At 36.0% G+C, this 19,650-nt stretch overlaps 1 protein-coding gene across 2 annotated transcripts in view; it reads left to right on the top strand.

Annotated features, from left to right (window-relative positions):
• Positions 1-19,282, top strand: part of TBC1D23 (TBC1 domain family member 23) — a 31,348-nt gene extending 12,066 nt beyond the window's left edge. The window contains exons 6-19 of one of the 2 annotated variants that reach the window (XM_066340920.1): positions 905-1,029; positions 1,143-1,186; positions 2,093-2,196; positions 2,998-3,120; positions 4,096-4,188; positions 6,732-6,902; positions 7,120-7,162; positions 7,922-8,028; positions 8,690-8,832; positions 11,010-11,054; positions 14,096-14,184; positions 16,979-17,114; positions 17,626-17,820; positions 18,991-19,282. In XM_066340920.1, the coding sequence (XP_066197017.1) occupies positions 905-1,029; positions 1,143-1,186; positions 2,093-2,196; positions 2,998-3,120; positions 4,096-4,188; positions 6,732-6,902; positions 7,120-7,162; positions 7,922-8,028; positions 8,690-8,832; positions 11,010-11,054; positions 14,096-14,184; positions 16,979-17,114; positions 17,626-17,820; positions 18,991-19,072 (1,500 nt within the window). In that variant the 3' untranslated portion in view covers positions 19,073-19,282. The remainder of the gene's footprint in view (positions 1-904; positions 1,030-1,142; positions 1,187-2,092; positions 2,197-2,997; positions 3,121-4,095; positions 4,189-6,731; positions 6,903-7,119; positions 7,163-7,921; positions 8,029-8,689; positions 8,833-11,009; positions 11,055-14,095; positions 14,185-16,978; positions 17,115-17,625; positions 17,821-18,990) is intronic. The other variant, XM_066340919.1, reaches the window with a different exon arrangement.
• Positions 19,283-19,650: the final 368 nt, after the last annotated feature.

The following is a 19,650-nucleotide window of genomic DNA, read 5'->3' as shown; positions in this document are numbered from 1 at the left end:
ATGGATGTTTTGTCTTCAGTTGCATTAGAATCAGAATTAAGTAGTTCTTCTTATCTTTTGCTATAAAACTATACTAGCAAATGTTGAAATATTCCACAATAGTGGAATATTTTCAAACAGATACCAACCTTTTGAAAGCTATAGCTGTGTTGATACAGAATTTGTGTGCATCAGCAAGTTCAGTAAGACCCCAGTGGAGTCAGGTGGTATGCGTTTGATTTAGGTGTGGTTGTAAACCTGTCTGGCGTGTATGGGATTAAGATCCTACCCTTTATTTGCTTTGAACTTTGTATATCAGAGAGGATGTATTTTCAAGTGGGAGCATGGGAGCAGGCAATGAGTTTCTTAATGGTAATGAAAGTCTTCTGATGCTTGCAAATGTTTAATTACTCAGTCATAAAGCATCATAATGTAATGCTAAGTAAGTGATGTCAAACTAATGTTCAACTATGTTCAATTAGCCCAATCCTACAGTGAAAAATAAAAATAATTATGTTTTCAGGATCCTTTCAAAGCCCTAATTGCTATGCTATTTGAGTAAAAATATTCTCTTATGATTGTCTTGTTAGTATAATTCGTATTTAGCAGTGGCTGTGAGCTAAACAGTACTCCAGCTTGATTGTGTTATCTTTGGTTGAATTTGCAAGGCTGGCAGTGTACAGCTAACTTTGCCTTCACAATAGTTATCCTTATTCACAGATACTCTGTAGTATTGTGCACTGTTTCCCTAAAAATTGGTTTAGCGATTAGAACCATCCTTCAGTACGCTGTGCAGATGTAAGTTTTATCATAATTTTGTTGGGTTTATTTTCTTTTAGCTATCTTGTGTCTCTGTTAAAAATGTATTTCTGAAAAGACTGTTCCTGGTAATTGCTTTTTATCACATTGTTTTCCAAATTTTTAGCTTGGAAGCCTTTTCTCCTACTACTGTTCAGCTGAAGTCACTCAGGCAATATGGGATGGATATCTACAACAAGCAGATCCATTCTTTATTTATTTCTTAATGTTGATCATCCTTGTCAATGCAAAGTAAGTGTGCAGTTAATTCTTTGGGACATTCTTTGCAGACACTGTATTAATCCAGGTTTGTTTCATTTTGGTTTTACTGACTTAATCTATGCCTGTGACTTTACTGTTTTCAGAGACGTTATCTTAGCACAAGAATCAGATAAAGAAGAAATGATAAGTAAGTACTTCTCTTACATAGCTGCTAGTGACATATTTACTATATACTGTAATCCCCATTTATTACTATTTTTTTGTTGCTAAAGAGCTAGATTGTTTATTTCCATCTGATTTTTCTCATTAATGAATCCCTTGACCCACTAATTCCTTTCTTACTATTTCTTTTGCTGCCCTGTCCTTGGCCTTCTTTCCTTATTCCTTTTAGTACTCCCAGAACTAGTATTATGCTTCAGTTTGAAGTACTGGAAACAATCACTAGAAACTGGTCTTTCTAAGCCCAAAGCAACAGCTGTGAAATCCTTCTTTAAATCTACTGCACTTGTTGCATTTTCTGGATTGTCTTCATGCACACTTGATCTGAGCCTAATTCATTGTTTTTGTAGTAAATGCATTAAAATTCAGTAGAAAATTTAAATAACTCTTGCCTTTGGTTAGGTTTTTTACGTACATAATACAATGTAATTCATAAATTACAGTAGTTCAAAATGAGAGTGCTTGGAATTTTGTGTCTTTGCCATACGCTGTGGAGCTACACCCTTGGGTTATCCTGGACAGAGAACAGTGCTACTGATTAAGTACTCATTTTAAAGGATTCTCATGATGAGAGCTCTTGAGAAAGTAGCTGACTTATAATTAGAACTGAAAGCTAAAACTATACAGAAGTAAGAATGTGGTAAAAAAAATAATTTATGTAGAAGGTTTGAATGTCTAGCAAAAAGCATAATTTTTCTATGGATAAGGAGTATTTCCTGTGTCTTCACTTTTCATCTGGAGAGTGGATCAATATTCATGTTTAATCAATACCCTAGATTGTTATGCCTTGTTAAAAACAAATTCTTTCATGATCTCTGTTGCTTGATTTCTGTGTCTGAAATAGTGTTGCATTTATGTTGTTTGTCTGTCTCAGAATTCTTAGAAACATCACCAGCCAATCTCGATTTAGAGGATATAGAAGACCTGTTCTCTTTAGCACAATATTACTGTAGCAAAACTCCCGCTTCTTTCAGGAAGGTAATAACATCAATTTTGACATTCTCTTCTTTTTGCAAGTGTTTAACTTCCTGCTGACAGTAACTTTGAATATTTCATTGCAATATTCTTTTTTTTTTTTTTTAAAACAATTTTTTCATGTTGTTACTCTGGTGGAATTTACTGTTAGGATCTTAGAAGGATAAGGTTAAGTGAAACATATGAGAGAGAAGCTTCCTTGCAATATTCTCACTTCATGACTGATAACCTCATTTCCCAAATGAGGTTCTTGTAAGAACTGATGAAGCTAAAATTTATATTGACACAATTGCATTGTAGTACTCTCCACAGCAGTGCTAGCTGTATGTGCCATAACAAAGAGGAAAAACTCTCTTACTATAGGTAAATCTATTATCACCTGTACTGTTCTTGCAGCTCTTCCTTAATCCTGATATCTGACTTAGTGAATGAATCAAATAAAACTGTTTGACAAGTACATTGCCCTCGGCTTGTATGTACTTTCTCTGATGTGTGTAGACAGGTATGGGAGGGGTTTTTTTGTGGGGAAAAACCAAAACAAACAATTAAAACCCAAATACCAGAGGCACTGCATCATGTTGGCATGGTCAGAGTGGTAAACAAGTGTGTCTGTAATGGAAGTGCAGACCTTGCCATGATTTTCAGAAAGAATTTCAGTTGATTAAAAGTTTCCTTACTATGTGGACAGGATACACATGTGGGGAACTTAGTATTTGCAACTTAATAGATATAGTTTTATTTTAAACTTTCACACATAAAGAAAATGGCTTCAGGTTATCTTTTTTTTTTTCCTTGCCTTTTTAGGACAACCACAATCTTTTTGGCAGCAGCTTGCTGGGCCTCAAAGATGATGACACAGACTTGAGCCAGGCTCTCTGTCTAGCAGTTTCTGTGTCTGAGATTCTGCAAGCAAATCAGCAACAAGGAGTCAGTATACTGAATTAACCTTTCTCTGCCCTGTTTTGTAGAAAAGGAAAAGAATAAATCACCAACCATTAGTTTTAGCAGCTAACAACACAAATGAGTATTTGCTATTTCAGGAAAAATACTTTTGTCTTGAAGATTTCTCCCTTGTAAGTGATCTGCTATCTTCACTGCATTTGTGCTGTAGCAAGGAGCACAGGAGAGCTAAAGACAGCTGATTTAAATTTGAGGAGTGTGAGGTGAAAGTTGTATCTTACTAATTTGAGTTCCTTTTCAAATGAAACTACTGTAGAGGAAAATTTAAAACTCACTACTCAGTACCTTTCAGAAGAATGCTGTTAAGGAAGATATGTCTTTTGTCAGTAAAAGTTTTAAATGAAAAAAGAAAATTGATTAAACATGTTTGAGTAGAAGTTAATTGGAGGCACAGATGCAGGGACTTCACTAGAAATATTTAAGACCCATATATGGATCATAATGTAGTTAGATTACAGTGTTTCTTATTGACTACTGACTTCTTGGAGCAGTTTCGAGGCCTCAGTTTTGTCATGCAGAGTTTGGGTTTTTTCCTCGTGCAAATGAAGTTAAGCATCTCTTTATATCCTGTCCAAGTTGGTGGGATATAAACCCATCCCTATGTGCTGTGCTGATTAGTAGTTGACTCTCAGATTGTCTCATACTCACTATGTTTCCTTTCAGTAGTAATTATTTAATTTCACTTGGATGATCCTTTCCCAAGCACAAGCTGTTGTATCAATATGCATTAATATGATGTATTTCCATACACAAGTTGATACTAAAATACTACTGGTGGTCTGGTAACTGTAGACAAAATTCAGATTAATCAAAGGAAGTAACATACTTTTAATAGCTCTTAGCTTCTCCGAGCAGTTCCTGTAGTATTGGAATTAGTATTAGAATATAATTGAATTCTGTCAATAATTATGCAATTTTAAAATTCAGAAATTTCCCTTTCAGGAAGGAGTGAGATTCTTTGTAGTGGATTGTCGTCCTGCAGAGCAATACAATGCTGGGCATTTATCAACAGCATTTCATTTAGACTCAGATTTGGTTTGTATGCTTTTTGTTTCTTTGATGGTATTTGAATCCTAACTGAGATAGACGGGGAGAGAAATGCTTGCTTTGAAAAATGAAGAATCCTTAATTTAGTCGTGGACTGCCATGTCTAGCTATGTAATGGTAAGGTTTCAAAGCTTAAGTTCTCTAAAGGAGATGGTAGAACATCGTTTTACTGAGATTAGTCCTTAATGGCATTAGAATTTGGGATTCCAGACTTCCTATTCTTTGGTTAGAAATGGAAACCCATACAGACTAAAGATTGAACATTGCTTGGAGGAGAAATCTCTTTTTAGCATCCCAATTTCCAGTGAAAGGTGTAATTAATTTTAAAAAGAGCACTTTTTTCTTTGTCTCTTTTTTTGCCTCAGCCAGTCTTCTTACAGTCTGCTTTTACAGAGCATATATCTTGAAAAGGATTTGGTTGCTTCTGTAAAATTTTTGCTGTACAATATGAAAGAAAAAATGCTTTTATTTTGGCACTGAGATGTGCTATGGATGAATAACTTCAATATTTTTGTACTTTGTTTGATTACGAATTCTTAATATAATTGTCGTATTTTTCTCTGTCCTTTTTTCCCCCAAAAACTACTTCCATTTCAATAGTGTATTCAGCACTTCTAGATTAGCCCTCAACTATTTTACTTTAAGCAATCTGTGGAAGCTGTATGAAACGATTTGTTTGGATATACACCACAAAAAACTTTTATACCGTAGTTAAATTCAATCCTGCATCTAATATCTTTATCTCTCTAAATAAGATGATGCATGATTCAGTATTACATGTGCATATATAATATTAAATGTAATTACATAGGAGAGAAAAGGAGGCTGAAGAGTGACCTTGGTGCTTTCTGTAACTAACTGAAGGAGGTTGTAGCAAGATGGGTGTCAGTGTCTCCCAAGTAGTGAGCAGTAGGACAAGAGGAAGTGGCTTCCTGTTGCACCAGGGGAAGTTTAGGTTGGATATTAGGGAAAATTTCTTCCCCAAAAGTGTTGTCAAGTATTGGAACAGGCTGCCCAGGGAAGGAGTTGAGTCACCATCACTGGAGGTGTTTATTACTTGTAGATGTGGCACTTGGGGGGTGTGGTTTAGCAGTGGAGAGTTGGCAGTGTGACGTTTGTGGTTGGACTCTATGACAAGGGTCTTTTCCAACCATGATGATTCTTTGATATTGAGTGGTTTTTAACCTAGGTCAAAAATCATTTAGGAAAAAAACTTTGCCTGTCGTATGTGGGTGTTCTGCTAGCCTTAACTGAATGTCATGTTCAGTGAAGTAGAAATAAGCATTTTAAATTATTAAGTAGTACAAATAGCTGATAGTATATGAAAAAGGAGTCCATGCAAACAAGTCTTAAATCAGTTCATATGTATTTAAATTGTATAGTGAATTAATGGTCCTTCATGAACGATGGTGGATGAATGTCACCAGGTTCATCCCTGTTTTTAAAATTTCAATGCTAGGAAAATACTACAAAGAAAAAAAATCTTTGTGATGAAAAGTCATTAATGGAATTTCAGTGCATTTTATATTCCAAAATATTTTAGATATATGATATGATAATTACAGAAAGTATTGTAAGGAGAGACAATGGGGAAAGAAAGCACTTTGGTATCCATCTCATTTATAGTTAGAGGAAGTAGTGAGATTTAGGACCTGTGTAATAAAGCAGCAGCCTTTATCTCTAGGAAAACCCCAGTTAAAATTCAGCCTTACTTACTGATGGCTAAGTTGTGTACTTCTGACTTTGTCCTTCATCATTTAATCCACTGTACAGACAAGATAATGAGAATCCCTTCTGGCCCCTCCCTGCCCCCCTCAATCCAGTTACAGGTCAAAATTCCCTTATGAGTTTAAATTAGTACCTTCCCCACAAAAGACAGGTTATAATTCTGGCTGTATTAGAAACTCCTAGTTTCTCCACCTCTTTCACATAGAACCCATGTTTTTGCATGAATAGTGCCCTTCAGGTATCCCAGCCTTAACTTTTTGAGAGTACAAAGAATCACAGATACCTCCTTGCACTCTCAGTTGTAATTTTTTTTTCCCAAATCTTCATAAGTAAATGAGAAAAAACTTAGTGAGTTGGCAGCAAGAGGAAGACTTTACTGGCATGTAGAAATTCTAGGTAATTTAAAGGGTTTCACATCTCCAAAGTTTGAATGTGTTGTGCCCAACCATGTGTAAGTATGGAAACCAGTCCCACTACTCTGTTACCAAATTAACACAACATGAAAGATTTTTCCACCATTACTTGATGCCTTCAGGAATAAGCTAACAAAAACTACGTGTATTTCTTTCCTGGGGAGAACAAGTGGGGTGAGGAGGTAAAGGCCCATTCACAGTGTTCTAGATGTAACATGAGGTCTTGGTCAAGTTCTGTGTGGGTGCGTGTGTGTGCGTGTGACTTGCACAGTCCTGTTACTGCTTTGCTCCTCAACAAACTGTAAACAATTCTCAAAGTTTGGCTCCTTTCACAACTCTTGTTACAATATCTTGGTGTCAAACAGTGTTTTTTGTTTGTTCATTCCACAGATGCTTCAAAACCCATCAGAATTTGCACAGTCTGTAAAATCGCTGTTAGAAGCACAAAAACAATCTATTGAGTCTGGCTCCATAGCTGGTGGGGAACATCTCTGCTTCATGGGAAGTGGCAGGGAAGAAGAAGATATGTATATGAATATGGTGTTAGCACATTTCTTACAGGTACAATTAAATTGCTCTTGATTTAACTGGAGTAAAGGGTGTCTGTATGTGTCATTGATGGTAAATGCTAACACATTTTCTCCTTAAAACCTGAACTGGTTTTTTACATTACTTGAGTTTACAGTTTTTAGTAAACAAACTTAGCCTGTTTCATTACCATTCTTGCCAAACATTCCATGGGTTTTTGCTCTGATCAGAATTATCTTTTCTGTTTCAGAAAAATAAGGAGTACGTAAGCATTGCCAAAGGAGGCTTTATGGGTAAGCTTATTAATAATGAACTTTGATTTGAAAAATCTTGCTATTTTAACACTGTTGCTATTCTTGAGGCTTTTGCTAAAAACTATCTAAATGAATAGCAACTAGGTCTCATTTGTCATGTTTTTGTTTTGTGTAAGTAAACACTGTGCACTTACACATTTGTGGTTAACTCTTAGGGTTTGCCCAAATTTCTGAGTGGTGAAAAATTAATGCAGGGATTGGGGAAATTTCCTCTTCCTGTCAATTTCCTTAACCTGTCATTCTTGATGTTTTAGCCACTGTAGATTGCAGATTCATATGAAGATGCAATTTCATAATTACTATATAATGCTGTTACAATTTCTTAAATCGGGAGTTCATAATTCTGCAGTTGATTTTGCTGGAAATAATCAGGCTCTACAACAGCAGAGAGATCTGTGCTACAATGTGACAATAGAGAAATTTTTTATCAATATGTGCGGTGTTGTAAGAGCTGTTTTCAAGATCAAAGATTTGTTTTTAATTGCTGCTGTATTCTAAGTATTAACTAAAATAATTAGTGTAGCAGGTAGATAAATAGGCATTAGATAATTAGATTATCTTAATGCATTTGTACTACTGAAAGGGAGGCTGGGGATTATTATAGTGATTGCTGAATTTATCTGTTTTATTGGATTGAGGAGGAAAATTGTTACTGATTAGTCTTGGGTATATATAATATTTCATCAACAGACTAAGTCTGGTATAGTATTCTGAATGTTTTTAATGGCCTTTTAACAGCCCTCCAACAGCACTTAGCAGATATCAATGTGGAAGGACCAGAAAATGGGTATGGCCACTGGATTGCTAGTACCTCAGGCTCAAGAAATAGCATCATCTCTATTGATGTAAGTGAAATTTTATTGTGGTAGTGTGGGATGGGAGCCCTAGGTTTACTGAATTTTTTCTTCACGTTCCTCATTCTGTTCCGTGAAATGCATTATTGCAAGTCATAACTGTTTTCACTTGTGTGTTTAATTTCAAACTGTGATCATAGTCTAGTCAGACATGACCATTTTTATCCTCTTGAGGGGAAAAATTTGTAGATAAGAACTTGATGTAGCCATTCTCCAGCAGAATACATACAATAGACAATTCTTTCCCTGGCTCTTACTCTCTGTGGGAGTAAGTTATGATAAAGTGGCATACAATTTCATGGCAAAGCGCAAAATTGTGTATTTTCTACGGCTGATATTTCAATCTGTAGAGTTAAGCTTTTAATTTAGATGCAGTTTATCACTAATATGATTCCTTTGTCTAGATGTCCATAGCAGAGTGCTCAGTAATATAGTTTGTCAAGCTTGCTTTATTAGATAATATTTTCCTCAGTCACATATAATTGCTGCTATTTGATAGAACTCTGAAGAAATACTTGGTTGCGTAATTAAGGTTCTACTGAGTACCAAAAAGTAAATTGCTGTTTTGTAGTCTTTTTCCTTTTTAATAAATTCATTAAGATCAATTAACATACTTTTATATGACTAATCCTGAGAGAAGTTACTTTTACAGGGTGATTCTCCTAACGGTTCAGGTGATGGAAAAGGAGTGAAGTCCCTGGTGAATAAAATGACAGTTGCTTTGAAGACTAAATCTGTGAACGTGAAAGAGAAAGTTATCAGTTTTATTGAAAATACATCTACTCCAGTGGACAGGTGTGGCTTTTATATCTCACTGTGCATTAGCTGGGAGAAGTGACTTCCTATTTCATGTGGCTGTTTTGTAAGTGTGAAAGCTGGGCTAATCAGGAAAAAGTTGTCTTCCTTATTCAGTTTTTTAATTTTCTACTGCAGATCTCTTCATAATTTTATTGTGACCCAGGGAGCCTACCGTGCTCCTTAGTATTGCAAAGCCAGTATGGGTCTGTCTTGGTTTAGACAGATAGGTATCTGCCAGAGAAGATTGGAGTCTCCCTTGGAATGTAAGCCCCCCTCCCCTTGCACTCCCCCTTTCCAAATTATTATAAGTTTGTAATTAAAAGACTGTCAGGCAAAGATTGTGGGAATAGGTATAGCAGTTCTTTACTAGGGATATATATAAAAAAATACAAATGTTTGTAGTACAGAAGAATGAGCAAACAAACAAACAAGAAATCCTAGAAAACCATGACAGAGTCAGAAATACAACCTGACACCCTCTTGGTCAGGGTGTTGGAAACAGTCCAAAGTAAGCCCTCCTGGAGTGGCAGATGTGATCCTGTTGGAAGCAGAGATGGTCCTGTGGAGAAAAGGGTCCAGAGATGGATCCAGTCTTCCTTTGGGAGTCCTGTGGGAACACTGGATGTCTGGTGACACTTGTGGCTCCTTTTTATCTAGGTGGAAATGGTTTGGCTCCTCCTCCCTGGGTGGAGCATCTCACAATAGGATGATGTAATGTGTAAAGCTCATAATGTAAAGCTCACTGATGAGCTTTAATGGCCCATTAACAGACGATATCCCCATGAGGGTGGTGGAAGAGTGAACAGAGATAAGAAACACTGCCCCGCCCAGTTTTAACACCTGGCTTGTTATCAGAGAAGGCAGTTACCCCCTCCCTTCTGGAGTTAAAACAGATAAAGAAATATCTCCCCAACCTGCTTTCAACAGATGGAATAAACTTTTTGGACTTTTTTTGGTTACAAAACCCAAGACAGAGTCTCTGTTGCCTTGAATCTAGAATTTGTCATTTAATTTCACTTCTTATAATGTGTCAATTTTGTGTTCAGTCTAAAAGTGAACAATGATTTAAGTTCCTCCCCACCCTGACTCCATTGAAATAGATTAATAACAGTGGAATTCTGGGTAGGTTTTTTTGCTTGGTTTGGTTTGATTTGGTTTCTTTTGCTGCTGTATCTGGCCAAATTGAATTTATCTCTTTTAAAGATCTTGATTTTTTTCAAGTCCTTGTGTAAAGCTACTTTTCAAACTCAGAATCCACTGTTTGGGTTTTGAGTCTTCAGGTACAAGCAAGGAAGGAGAAGGTGCAAGTAAATTGAAAAACATTTTCAAATTTGGAAGTCATCATTCCAAATACTTTACTAAATACAACAATAACATCTTTCATCTGTCAGACCTTTAAATGAAATGCCTTGTTGTAGTTCTTTAAATTCCAGCCTTTGAAGGTCTAAGTTGAATACCAAGACACTGGTATTCAGGAATCTCAGACACCTAGCATCTGTTTGATACCAGCATTTAAAATATCAAATGAAGAGAAGTTTTTAATAATCTTGTACCTCAGATCATTCCTTCTTTTTGTGTTGGAAAATTTTTCTAAATTACTATTTTTACTTTTATTTCACAATTAGAGGAAAAAATTCTTAACTAGTGTTTGGTAGTAGCTTTTGCTGTGTGAAGAATTAAACCGCATGAACGTGAAGATTTAAACTGAAAGAAGGTAGATTTAGATTAGATATTAGGAAGACACTCTTTACAGTGAGGGTGGTGAGGTGCTAGCACAGGTTGCCCAGGGAAGCTGTGCCTGCCTCACCCTGGCAATGCAGAGGGCCAGGCGGGATGGAGCTTTGAGCAGTGTGGTCTGGTGTGAGGTGTCCTTGTGCAGGGCAGGGCATGGAACGCGATGGTCTTTAGGGTCTCTTCCAACCCAAGTCATGGTATGGAATCAAGTAATGCTTACATATAAGCCATAGGTAGCATAGGAAATGCATCTTTTAGTAGATTTTTTTGCAAAATTTTTTTACCTTGTGTCCAGCTTTCATGAAGCCTTGGTTTTATTTACAAGTGTCCTCCTTGGAGATGATACATTGCCAATATAGAGAATTTCAGCTATTTATCTGGGTTTTTCCTTTACATTTTTTTAATTCTTTTATTCTGTCCTCTGCCCCAATGTACTGTAGAATACCTTTCAATATTTCCTGGCCAGACAGAGCAAGCATGGAGCGGTAAGCTTGATAATTAAGCAGTCTGACTAAACCCACCTTTCTTGTATTTAGCATGGCATCACAATGTTTGTAAGCATTGGTTACACTGACAAGATTGCTTGAGTATTTTTATATTAATTCAGTTTTTTAAATATATTTAAACTATTGCTTTTTACAAACACCGGTCAAGAGACTAAAGGAAGAAAAAGAATGTATTGGCAGTGCTTTCGTCACTTAGTTTCTGATTTGTATTTTCTGTTCTCTCCTTGCTATTGCTTATTATGGATTTTTTTTTTTACCTGTCATTTCTTATATACATTTTATTAGTAACCCGTACTAGTAGAAGACACCAGGAGCAATTACTGAACAAATTCTGGATTAAGGTTTCATCAAGAGAGACTATAAGGATGAAAAGTAAACTTTTCATAGAACATCATCAGTACTTAGATATGACAGGGAACCCCTATGGAAATTCTGTGTGGAAGTCTCAAGTTTTTATGCTTCTTATCACATGGTGATAGAACATGCTGAAGGAAACAGACATGCTCATTACTGGAAAAATTAAAATTATAAGTAAATATGCTTTGCAATTCTACCTCACCTTGTTCACATAACTACTGCATTTCATGCAAATGTGGAGGCCGCTCACATTTGCCTCACATACAGTGTTACAATTATTTCAGAAATAAAAATTGTGAACTGAGTTTTTATAAAATTCCTTGGGGTAACTGATGAGCAGTTCATGCACAATCACTTTGGAACTTTGGTTATACTTTAAGAGTTCTGTAGCTTTTGACCTTCTTACACTGAAATGCGTGAAGATTAATGCTGGACAAATTACTGAAAATTTTAAAAGCAGGTTTTCAAGGATTTTTGACTAATTTTTCTTTCAAGTAGTTTGTACATAATTTGAGCTGGGATTCACCCAAAAGCATCACAGGAAGGTGTTTGTGTGAGCAAAATCATTAGTAACGTTAGCCAGTATGCTGTAAAAGAAGAACAATGGGAACAGCCCAATAGCATGTAGTATGTTTTGTTAATTTAGAAATACAAAAGATCATGGGGATTGGTACCCCACATTTTGTTGATCTGTTTCTAGAATATAATAAGGAAGTGTTAAAATACCAAATTAAATATATGGTAACTCTTTGATAATTCAGAGATGCATGAATCTATATTTGTAACCAAGAAGTTTTGATATATTGAGATTTTACTTTGGATATTTTGCTTATTCCTTTCACTCCTATTGCACATCTTCTTTCAGTGGGTAGGTGTAATAATAAATTAGCTCACACTGTATATCCCCAGAGTATTTTCTTAAAATTACAGTTCTTAAAAACCTAGCATGGCATTCTTTTCCTGTATCCATTCGATTAGGTCTACTTTGTGTTTATCACCAGGATGTTTCATAGGGCAGGTTTGCCACCAAAGGACATTGCATTCAATTTCTAACCATGTTATGATGGCCTTCCATGTAAAGGGTTAAAAGGAATCAATTTCTTGTTTAAGATGTTACTGGTCTTTTATAAAGTAGCTTTTTACTCTCTTGTTACTCTCTGGTCCTGACTAACTTCACTTGATAAACATCAGTGAGTTCTGCTCGTAGATCGGCTCTGTATAATTGAATCTGACATTTAAATGTGCTGCTTCTTACTCAATTGATTATGTAGTAGTAAAGCATATTTACAAAAGCCTCCATATGGAAGCCCTCTTGAATTGTCAGTGTCATTGATGCTTATTGTCGTAAACACTAATGAGCATGTTATTGTATGTTTATTTTTGTGCCATTGTAGACCACATTTCTGTTTGTTTGTTTGTTTTAACTTTTCCTTATTTTGTTTATATTAGTAAATTTTACCCATAGGAAATGTCTTCTTTTCTAACTTTCAATTCTACTTTCAGGCATCCCTAAGTAGTAGCATTTATTTACCTGTTACTAAACCTGTTCCCTCTCCTGCTTGGTTCTATAGTAGCATTTTAAGTGGAGTTGTGCATGTACTTAAAACAGGAACCAGGGCTTGGTAGGAAACATAAATGCACAGTATGGGGAAGGCGGTTATTGAACGGGAGGAAAGGGAAAGGCAAGTTGTTTAGTTTTGTTTTGATTTTTTTAAAAATTGCTAAGCATTGCCACTTCTAAAGGCTAAAGTTATGAACTGTTTGGTTTTTCAGAAATTGCCTGTATTGTTGCTTTCTGAACTTTCAGGTTTTTCTCATATTTTTCAGGTATTCTCATATTATTCAGTTATTCAGTTGAGGGCAAGAACTTTTAATTCAGCTGTGACCATGTAATCACAACATTCTGAGCTGGAGCTTTGAAATATCTCAGGATTTGTAATCTTACTGTCACACATTACGACTCAGTTGTGTGTGTTTGTGTCATTTGATATGATCTGTAGAAACAATTTAAATATGATTTTTGACATCAATATCACAATGGTGCTGGGATTGTAGCAGTAGGAAATGTTTGAGCAAGTATTTCAAGATTTGACTCGAGCTGGGAGTAATGAACAGGAAGTCAGGGTTTAGACTACAGAGGATGTTTTGTAATAACCTCACTGTGTAATTCTTAAGGCATTTTGTTATCCTTTGAGGAATTAACCTCAAAGGATAAAATTAACTGCCTTACATATTAGTTAATATTCTTTGATTTTTGCTTCATCTGAATTTGGCGTCCTTGTGAAGTTGCCCTGACTGTCCAGATGTGTTTTAGTTTCATGCTAGAAACTTAGCATGTTGTCAGTTTTCAGGTCTCTAATGTACACTGCCATTTGAGAAGGTGAGCAGGAGTTGGGGCTTTTTTAAAACAAAACAGTATTTCTTTCCACTTTATTTGTTACAACAGTCAGCCTCACAAAGGGACTGAACTGTGCTTTCACTAACCAAGTTGCTTGATGACTCACATCTTCCTTGCAGGCAGCTTCATGAAATTCTCTTGTCCTTCTCTGTTGCACAGCTGTGTTTACATTTTGCTAATATGTTACTGTGGAACTCAGACCATCAGTTTCAAAGTTACATTTCTCCTGTCCTATGCCCTCTCCTATCCTTTTCATTGCCAACAGACATGTCAGCAGTAGTGACAGAGTGGGAAAACCATACCGTGGTGTGAAGCCAGTATTCAGCATCGGAGATGAAGAAGAATATGATACTGGTACAGTGGAAGATTTTCCTCTTACCTAGATTAGCTTGTTTAGACAAAATTATTAAGTTTGGCTAAATTAAAAAGTGTCTCTTACATCTTTATCTTGCAGTATGATACTTGTCTATTACTGTTGTTCATGTGTGTTATGGTAATGCCTAGGACCAGCCATCTTCAAATATGTAATAGCAGATTAAATAAAAAATAATTTGTAGTAGGCACCAAACAGCCAACAGGAAGAAATTGAAATAAGCATATATAGTGGATCTTTTGTCTTCACTTGTTTTTTCTGTAGTAAAGATCTTTTCTTTCTACACTGATCTTGTACGTGTAAGCTGGCAATTGTGCCTTTATTATTCACAACAGTATATGCAAAATGTAAAAGACCTAGTTTGGTTGATGTATCTCAGTTTAAATGTCTAGTAGTGTCAGTTAGTGTAATGATCTAAATTCCTGAAATATAGCTGGAGACAGACTTTAAATGGTTAATGTGTGCACACCTCTCCAGTGTTTCAGACTCTGCTTTTCAGCACTGAATCTATTAATAATGGATTCATCTCTTGATATGCATGCAGATTGCTGTAGAAAAAAGTGCAATTTTTATTTAATTTTTTTTATCTAGTTGAATAGGCAAAACTGGAGCACCACACATTTCATAAAGGTTTGTTTGGAGGTTTTTTTGAGAGCAGTTCTTACATTAGAATGGTGCAGGCCTATTGCTGCCCTGGTTTTGCTCTGGTAGTTTTAGTCACTCCCAGTCATCATCTCACAAATAACTCTTCTGTGGCCAAAAGGCATATTTTGCTTCTGTGGGAGAAACAAGTAACTAGTCTGAGAATCTTTTGACATGCAAAAGAAACAATTCAGGAAGGTTAATGAGAGTCGCAGGTTTAAATAATACGGGTGACAGACGGTTGATCATCATCTGCAATAAAAATTTTGAAGGAGCTAAGTGAAATTATCAGGCGGAAGCTCTAATGCTTCTAGTAAGATTTTTCTCCAAATGCCATGTAAGTAGTTTGCACAGTTCTTTGAGCACCCATAATGGTGTTTGGCAAAATCTGTGCAGTTTCAGAAAACTAGCTCCTCCAAGGCAGATTGTCTAGAACACATTTTCAGTATGGTTGTTTGCTAAGTTCTATTTAATACTTGCTTTTAAAAGCACTATTACACTTGGTAACTAAGCAGAATCAGAGCATTTGAGTAAGCAAAGCCAACATACAACATACATGTATGTGTATATTTCACATACAAAGTGAAATATATAGAAACTTGGTACAGAAGAATGCAAAAAATAAACCTGTTTCTGTATAATAGGTTTTATGAAATTTTAGTGTTTGAGGGGTTTTCTGTAGTAATTACGATTCAGCTGTAATTACTATGTCCTGCTCTAGGTCAATCTGCTTAAGCAGGAGGGTTGGACCAGGTGACCTCCAGAGATCCCTTCTATCCTCAGCCATTCTGTGACATGAGAGTGGATTATTGTTCCATTTGCTTCAATTCCATAATGTCTTTTTCAGTGAAAATGCTTTCCAAAGTGCGTTTCAAATTCTGAATTGCATTGAAGTAAATAGCTTAACAAATAGTCTGTAGGAAACAGACTTTGAAAAAGAGTCCTTAAAGAGCTGTCCTGAGTTACTTCTGGGAGTAATTTGTATAGAGTTAATATAGTTGATTGTATTGAATAACTAGGTTGCTTAAATTCTTCTAATGTAGCACCAAAATTACTATGTAAACATAATCACCATCTTTAGACATAAAAGCAGTATTTTGCAGCTAAGTAGTAACACATGCAGGAGTTTTGGGTGTTTCACAGATCTGTGTGCTGAAAATATGGGGTTGGAATATGTTCTTGAATGTCCTTAACATGATGTGAAGCCAAAGACAAACACTTTTGCTAATGATCCAAGGTTATTTGAGATAGTAAGGGCAGACTGAGCTTTTTGCTAATCTGATGACTGAGAAATTAAATGGCACATGAAATTCAGTATGAATTTAATGCAAGAAAGGCATTAAAAAATCCCCAGCCACTTCTAGTTCCAGATTCAGTGGTGGTAGAATGATTTGGCTGTGTCCAGCAGCAGTGGGTTTATAGTAAGTAAGCAGTCCTTAGCAGTCAGAAAAGCAAATTAAATGTTCAGAAATCCATGATTCACCCACACATTAAATATTGTGTGTCTTCTGCTCTTGATAGCAGAAACAATGTTTGAACAGGAGAAAGTTCAGAGAGAAGTAAGAAGGATGAGGAAAGATGTGAAATTGTTTTCACAAAAGGCACAGCTGAATGTTAGAAATTTTGTTATGTGAAAGAGGCATTATAAGGGAGGAAAAGTGATCCACAAAAAAATGCCTGGCCTTGAAAGGGATCAGCAGGTGTTCATTACTTTTTAAAAAGAAACTAGAAGTCACAAGAAGAGACTCTCCTGGACTGTAGTTGGCTTGGTTTTGATACTACTTACCAAAAGATATTGATGTTTTAATTGCAAAGGGTTTATATGGCTTCAAGGAAAGTCGGGACAAGTCCCTGTGAAAGAAATCCATGAACCTTTACTGAATGATAAATCTACCAGCCTAAGACTCCCTGACCTAAAAGTACTTTTTTGTTGAGAGAAGATTAAGAGAGAAATATCAGATATGTCTTTTTCTTTCTTCCCTCTCAGTAATTCTGTATGGTCAGGTACACTTGCTTTGAACCAGTGCAGCTACAGTGGTTTTAAGTGAATTGAAAAGTTGGCTGATGGGTGTGGAAATACTCCTTTTTTTTTTTTTTTTTTTTTTATGTTTTTATCCCCTCTGTTCAAAACAGATGAAATTGATAGTTCCTCAATGTCAGATGATGATCGAAAAGAGGTTGTCAACATCCAAACATGGATAAATAAACCTGATGTGAAGTATAACTTCCCATGTAATGAAGTAAAAGAAAATGGACATATGTTTCCCAGGTACAGAAATTAATCCTAAATTCAATGAAAACATCCATCTTGATAAGCATTCTAAAAAAAGTGTTGGTCGCTTAACATATCCTTTATATTAAACTAGGAAATGAAAGTGTGAAACAACCTAGAACAAAGTGTTACTGTATTTGCGGTGTTATAGAACAGTAATTATATATAAAACCTGGTGTAAAGTTTTGCTTTGATGAACAAGATGGTAAGAAAAATCGGAGGGGGAGAGAGGGCTGGAGGTACTTGCCATGCTCTGTGCTTCAGTAAAGCTGGGAGCAATACCATACTTGTTTTCAGAAACAGCCATGCTACAGCAATCAAGGAAAATCTGAAGTATTTTGAAGAGCTTCCTTAATTAGATATTATGAAAGTATTAAAACTGTTTCTTAGATTTGGTAGCTCTATTATCTAGCTCTCTCCATGTAGTTTATTAATGGAATTTAACTTTATAAATAGCTTATCTTTTATTCATTAACAAAACTAATTTGTGTTTTTCTTTTCTTTCAAGTCATCTCCTAGTAACAGCAACTCACATGTACTGTTTGAGGGAGATTCCGTCACGAAAGGGACTGGCTTACATACAGTCTCGACAGGCACTCAACTCTGTAGTCAAAATCACATCCAAGAAGAAACACCCAGAGCTGATCACCTTTAAGTATGGAAATAGCAATACTTCAGGCATAGAAATTCTGGCAGTTGAAAGGTAAGCCATCTTAGTAGCAGAGGTGTAAGTGCTAATGATATCCAGGAGGCTGTACGCTGGAAGTCAGGGGTACACCGTAATTCCCAGAATTGAGTTTAAAAGGAATCGTTTTTATTTAGGTTTATTTAGGAATACATAATTCAGATATGAACTAGGAAAAAAGATTTGCCAGCAAAATTATGAGACCCAGAAGAGAGGAACTGCAACTACAGTTGTTGGGGATGGGATGTGTGCAAGTGTTTTCTTTTTGTAATAGGTCTTCAATAAAAATGAAGTGGACAGTTCTCTGGAGCAAAAATACAGATTTGTGAAGAGTGGGATTTAAGAGTATGGTCATTCTTCTGTGGAATTTTTTTTTTTTTTTTTTTTTTTTTTTGACATCTGACTTATACTCTCTGTACATTGTGCAAGGAGTCCAGAAGCCTGAACTCAAAACTATGATTCCCTGAAACCTGATTCCTGGAAGTTACATGTTGCCATGCTCAGTATTTGCATGCTTAAGACGAGAAAGGGGTCAGATGGAGTGGTAGATCAGGCTTTTTTCCACTGTGGTAGCCTGCTGTTTCTTGGCACTGTTTTAAGAAGGTTGCTGATACCAGCATGGTGTTTCCTCATTCTCTTTCTTGGAGAGAACTGTGTGCAGTGGATGCTCTGTTTTCACAAGGGAGGGGAGATGAGTTCCTTACCTAACTAGGGATGTCCTATGCCTGTTGGCTCCTTAGGTTTGTAGTAAAAATAAATTAAAATTTTGCAGAAGACTTTACTGCTTCACCACCTTGTGGACTGTAGAGCAGATTGGTCTAGAGTTATCTGTAGGAATTAAAAAACCAAAACCAACAAAAACCCAAAATACCACAAAACAAAAACCAAGCAAGGACTGCTATGCTTCAGTCAGACAGTGCTATGTGTAGAGACCTTGAATGGCGTGACCTATCTCCAAATTTTTCTTTGCAAAAAGGCCTGCAAAGTACTCCTCAACAGCTCTAAGTTCACAAAGAGAAAGGTTCGTAGTATAATCAGGAATTAAATGTTATTTTCTTAGTATTTTTTCATTTTCATATATTCTCCTCTTCCCTTCCTCCTAGACAGAGGAAGAATGAAAAGAATTATTGAATTTATACTCAAAAATTTTATAGTGAATTAATGATGGCTTTTTCTAATTTCTTTAAGGTATTTGATTCCAAACGCAGGTGATGCTACCAAAGCCATAAAACAACAGATCATGAAAGTATTGGATGCCTTGGAGAGTTAATAACTAAAGACTTTGTAGAGACCAGTTTATAAAGAAGAAGCAACCAAGATACTGTATGTGGACACAAGCTGACTGTTTCTCAACTGAATACTAACTTACGAGAATTTTTTGGTTTGCTGGTGGGAGTGCCTGAGTAGCAGGCTTAAGATAGGTAAATTATTGTCCATTTCTGAACAGGATTTTTGTTTGGGTTTTTTTAATTATAATTTTTTCTTTCGTTTTGGAAAAGTGTTTATTATAAAGGTCAGTTTGTTTCATATTTATGTAGCCGTAATGGGAGTGATCTGCATCTTTGCAAGAGCAGATTGCAGCTAGGCTCACGTTAAGTGTGTTAAAAGAATGAAGGGCTGTGAGATACAGAGAAGCAGTTGAAAACACAGTGGTTTTTTAATTAATTATCCCTTGCAAATAAAATGTCTCCATTGCCTACAGTCTAGAAATTTGATTTTCCCTACCAGGTAGTATCAAAGACCATTTAAAAATTTAGGGTTTTGAGCACAGCAGATACAAATCTTAAAAACACCGTTTTCACATTAAAAACGGTTAAATCCAGTTTGGGCTGCAGATAAACGGAAAAA

This window comes from Sylvia atricapilla, chromosome 2 (genome assembly GCF_009819655.1).
Source record: "Sylvia atricapilla isolate bSylAtr1 chromosome 2, bSylAtr1.pri, whole genome shotgun sequence".
NCBI lineage: Eukaryota > Metazoa > Chordata > Aves > Passeriformes > Sylviidae > Sylvia > Sylvia atricapilla.
This window is presented reverse-complemented; position numbering and strand designations above follow the sequence as displayed.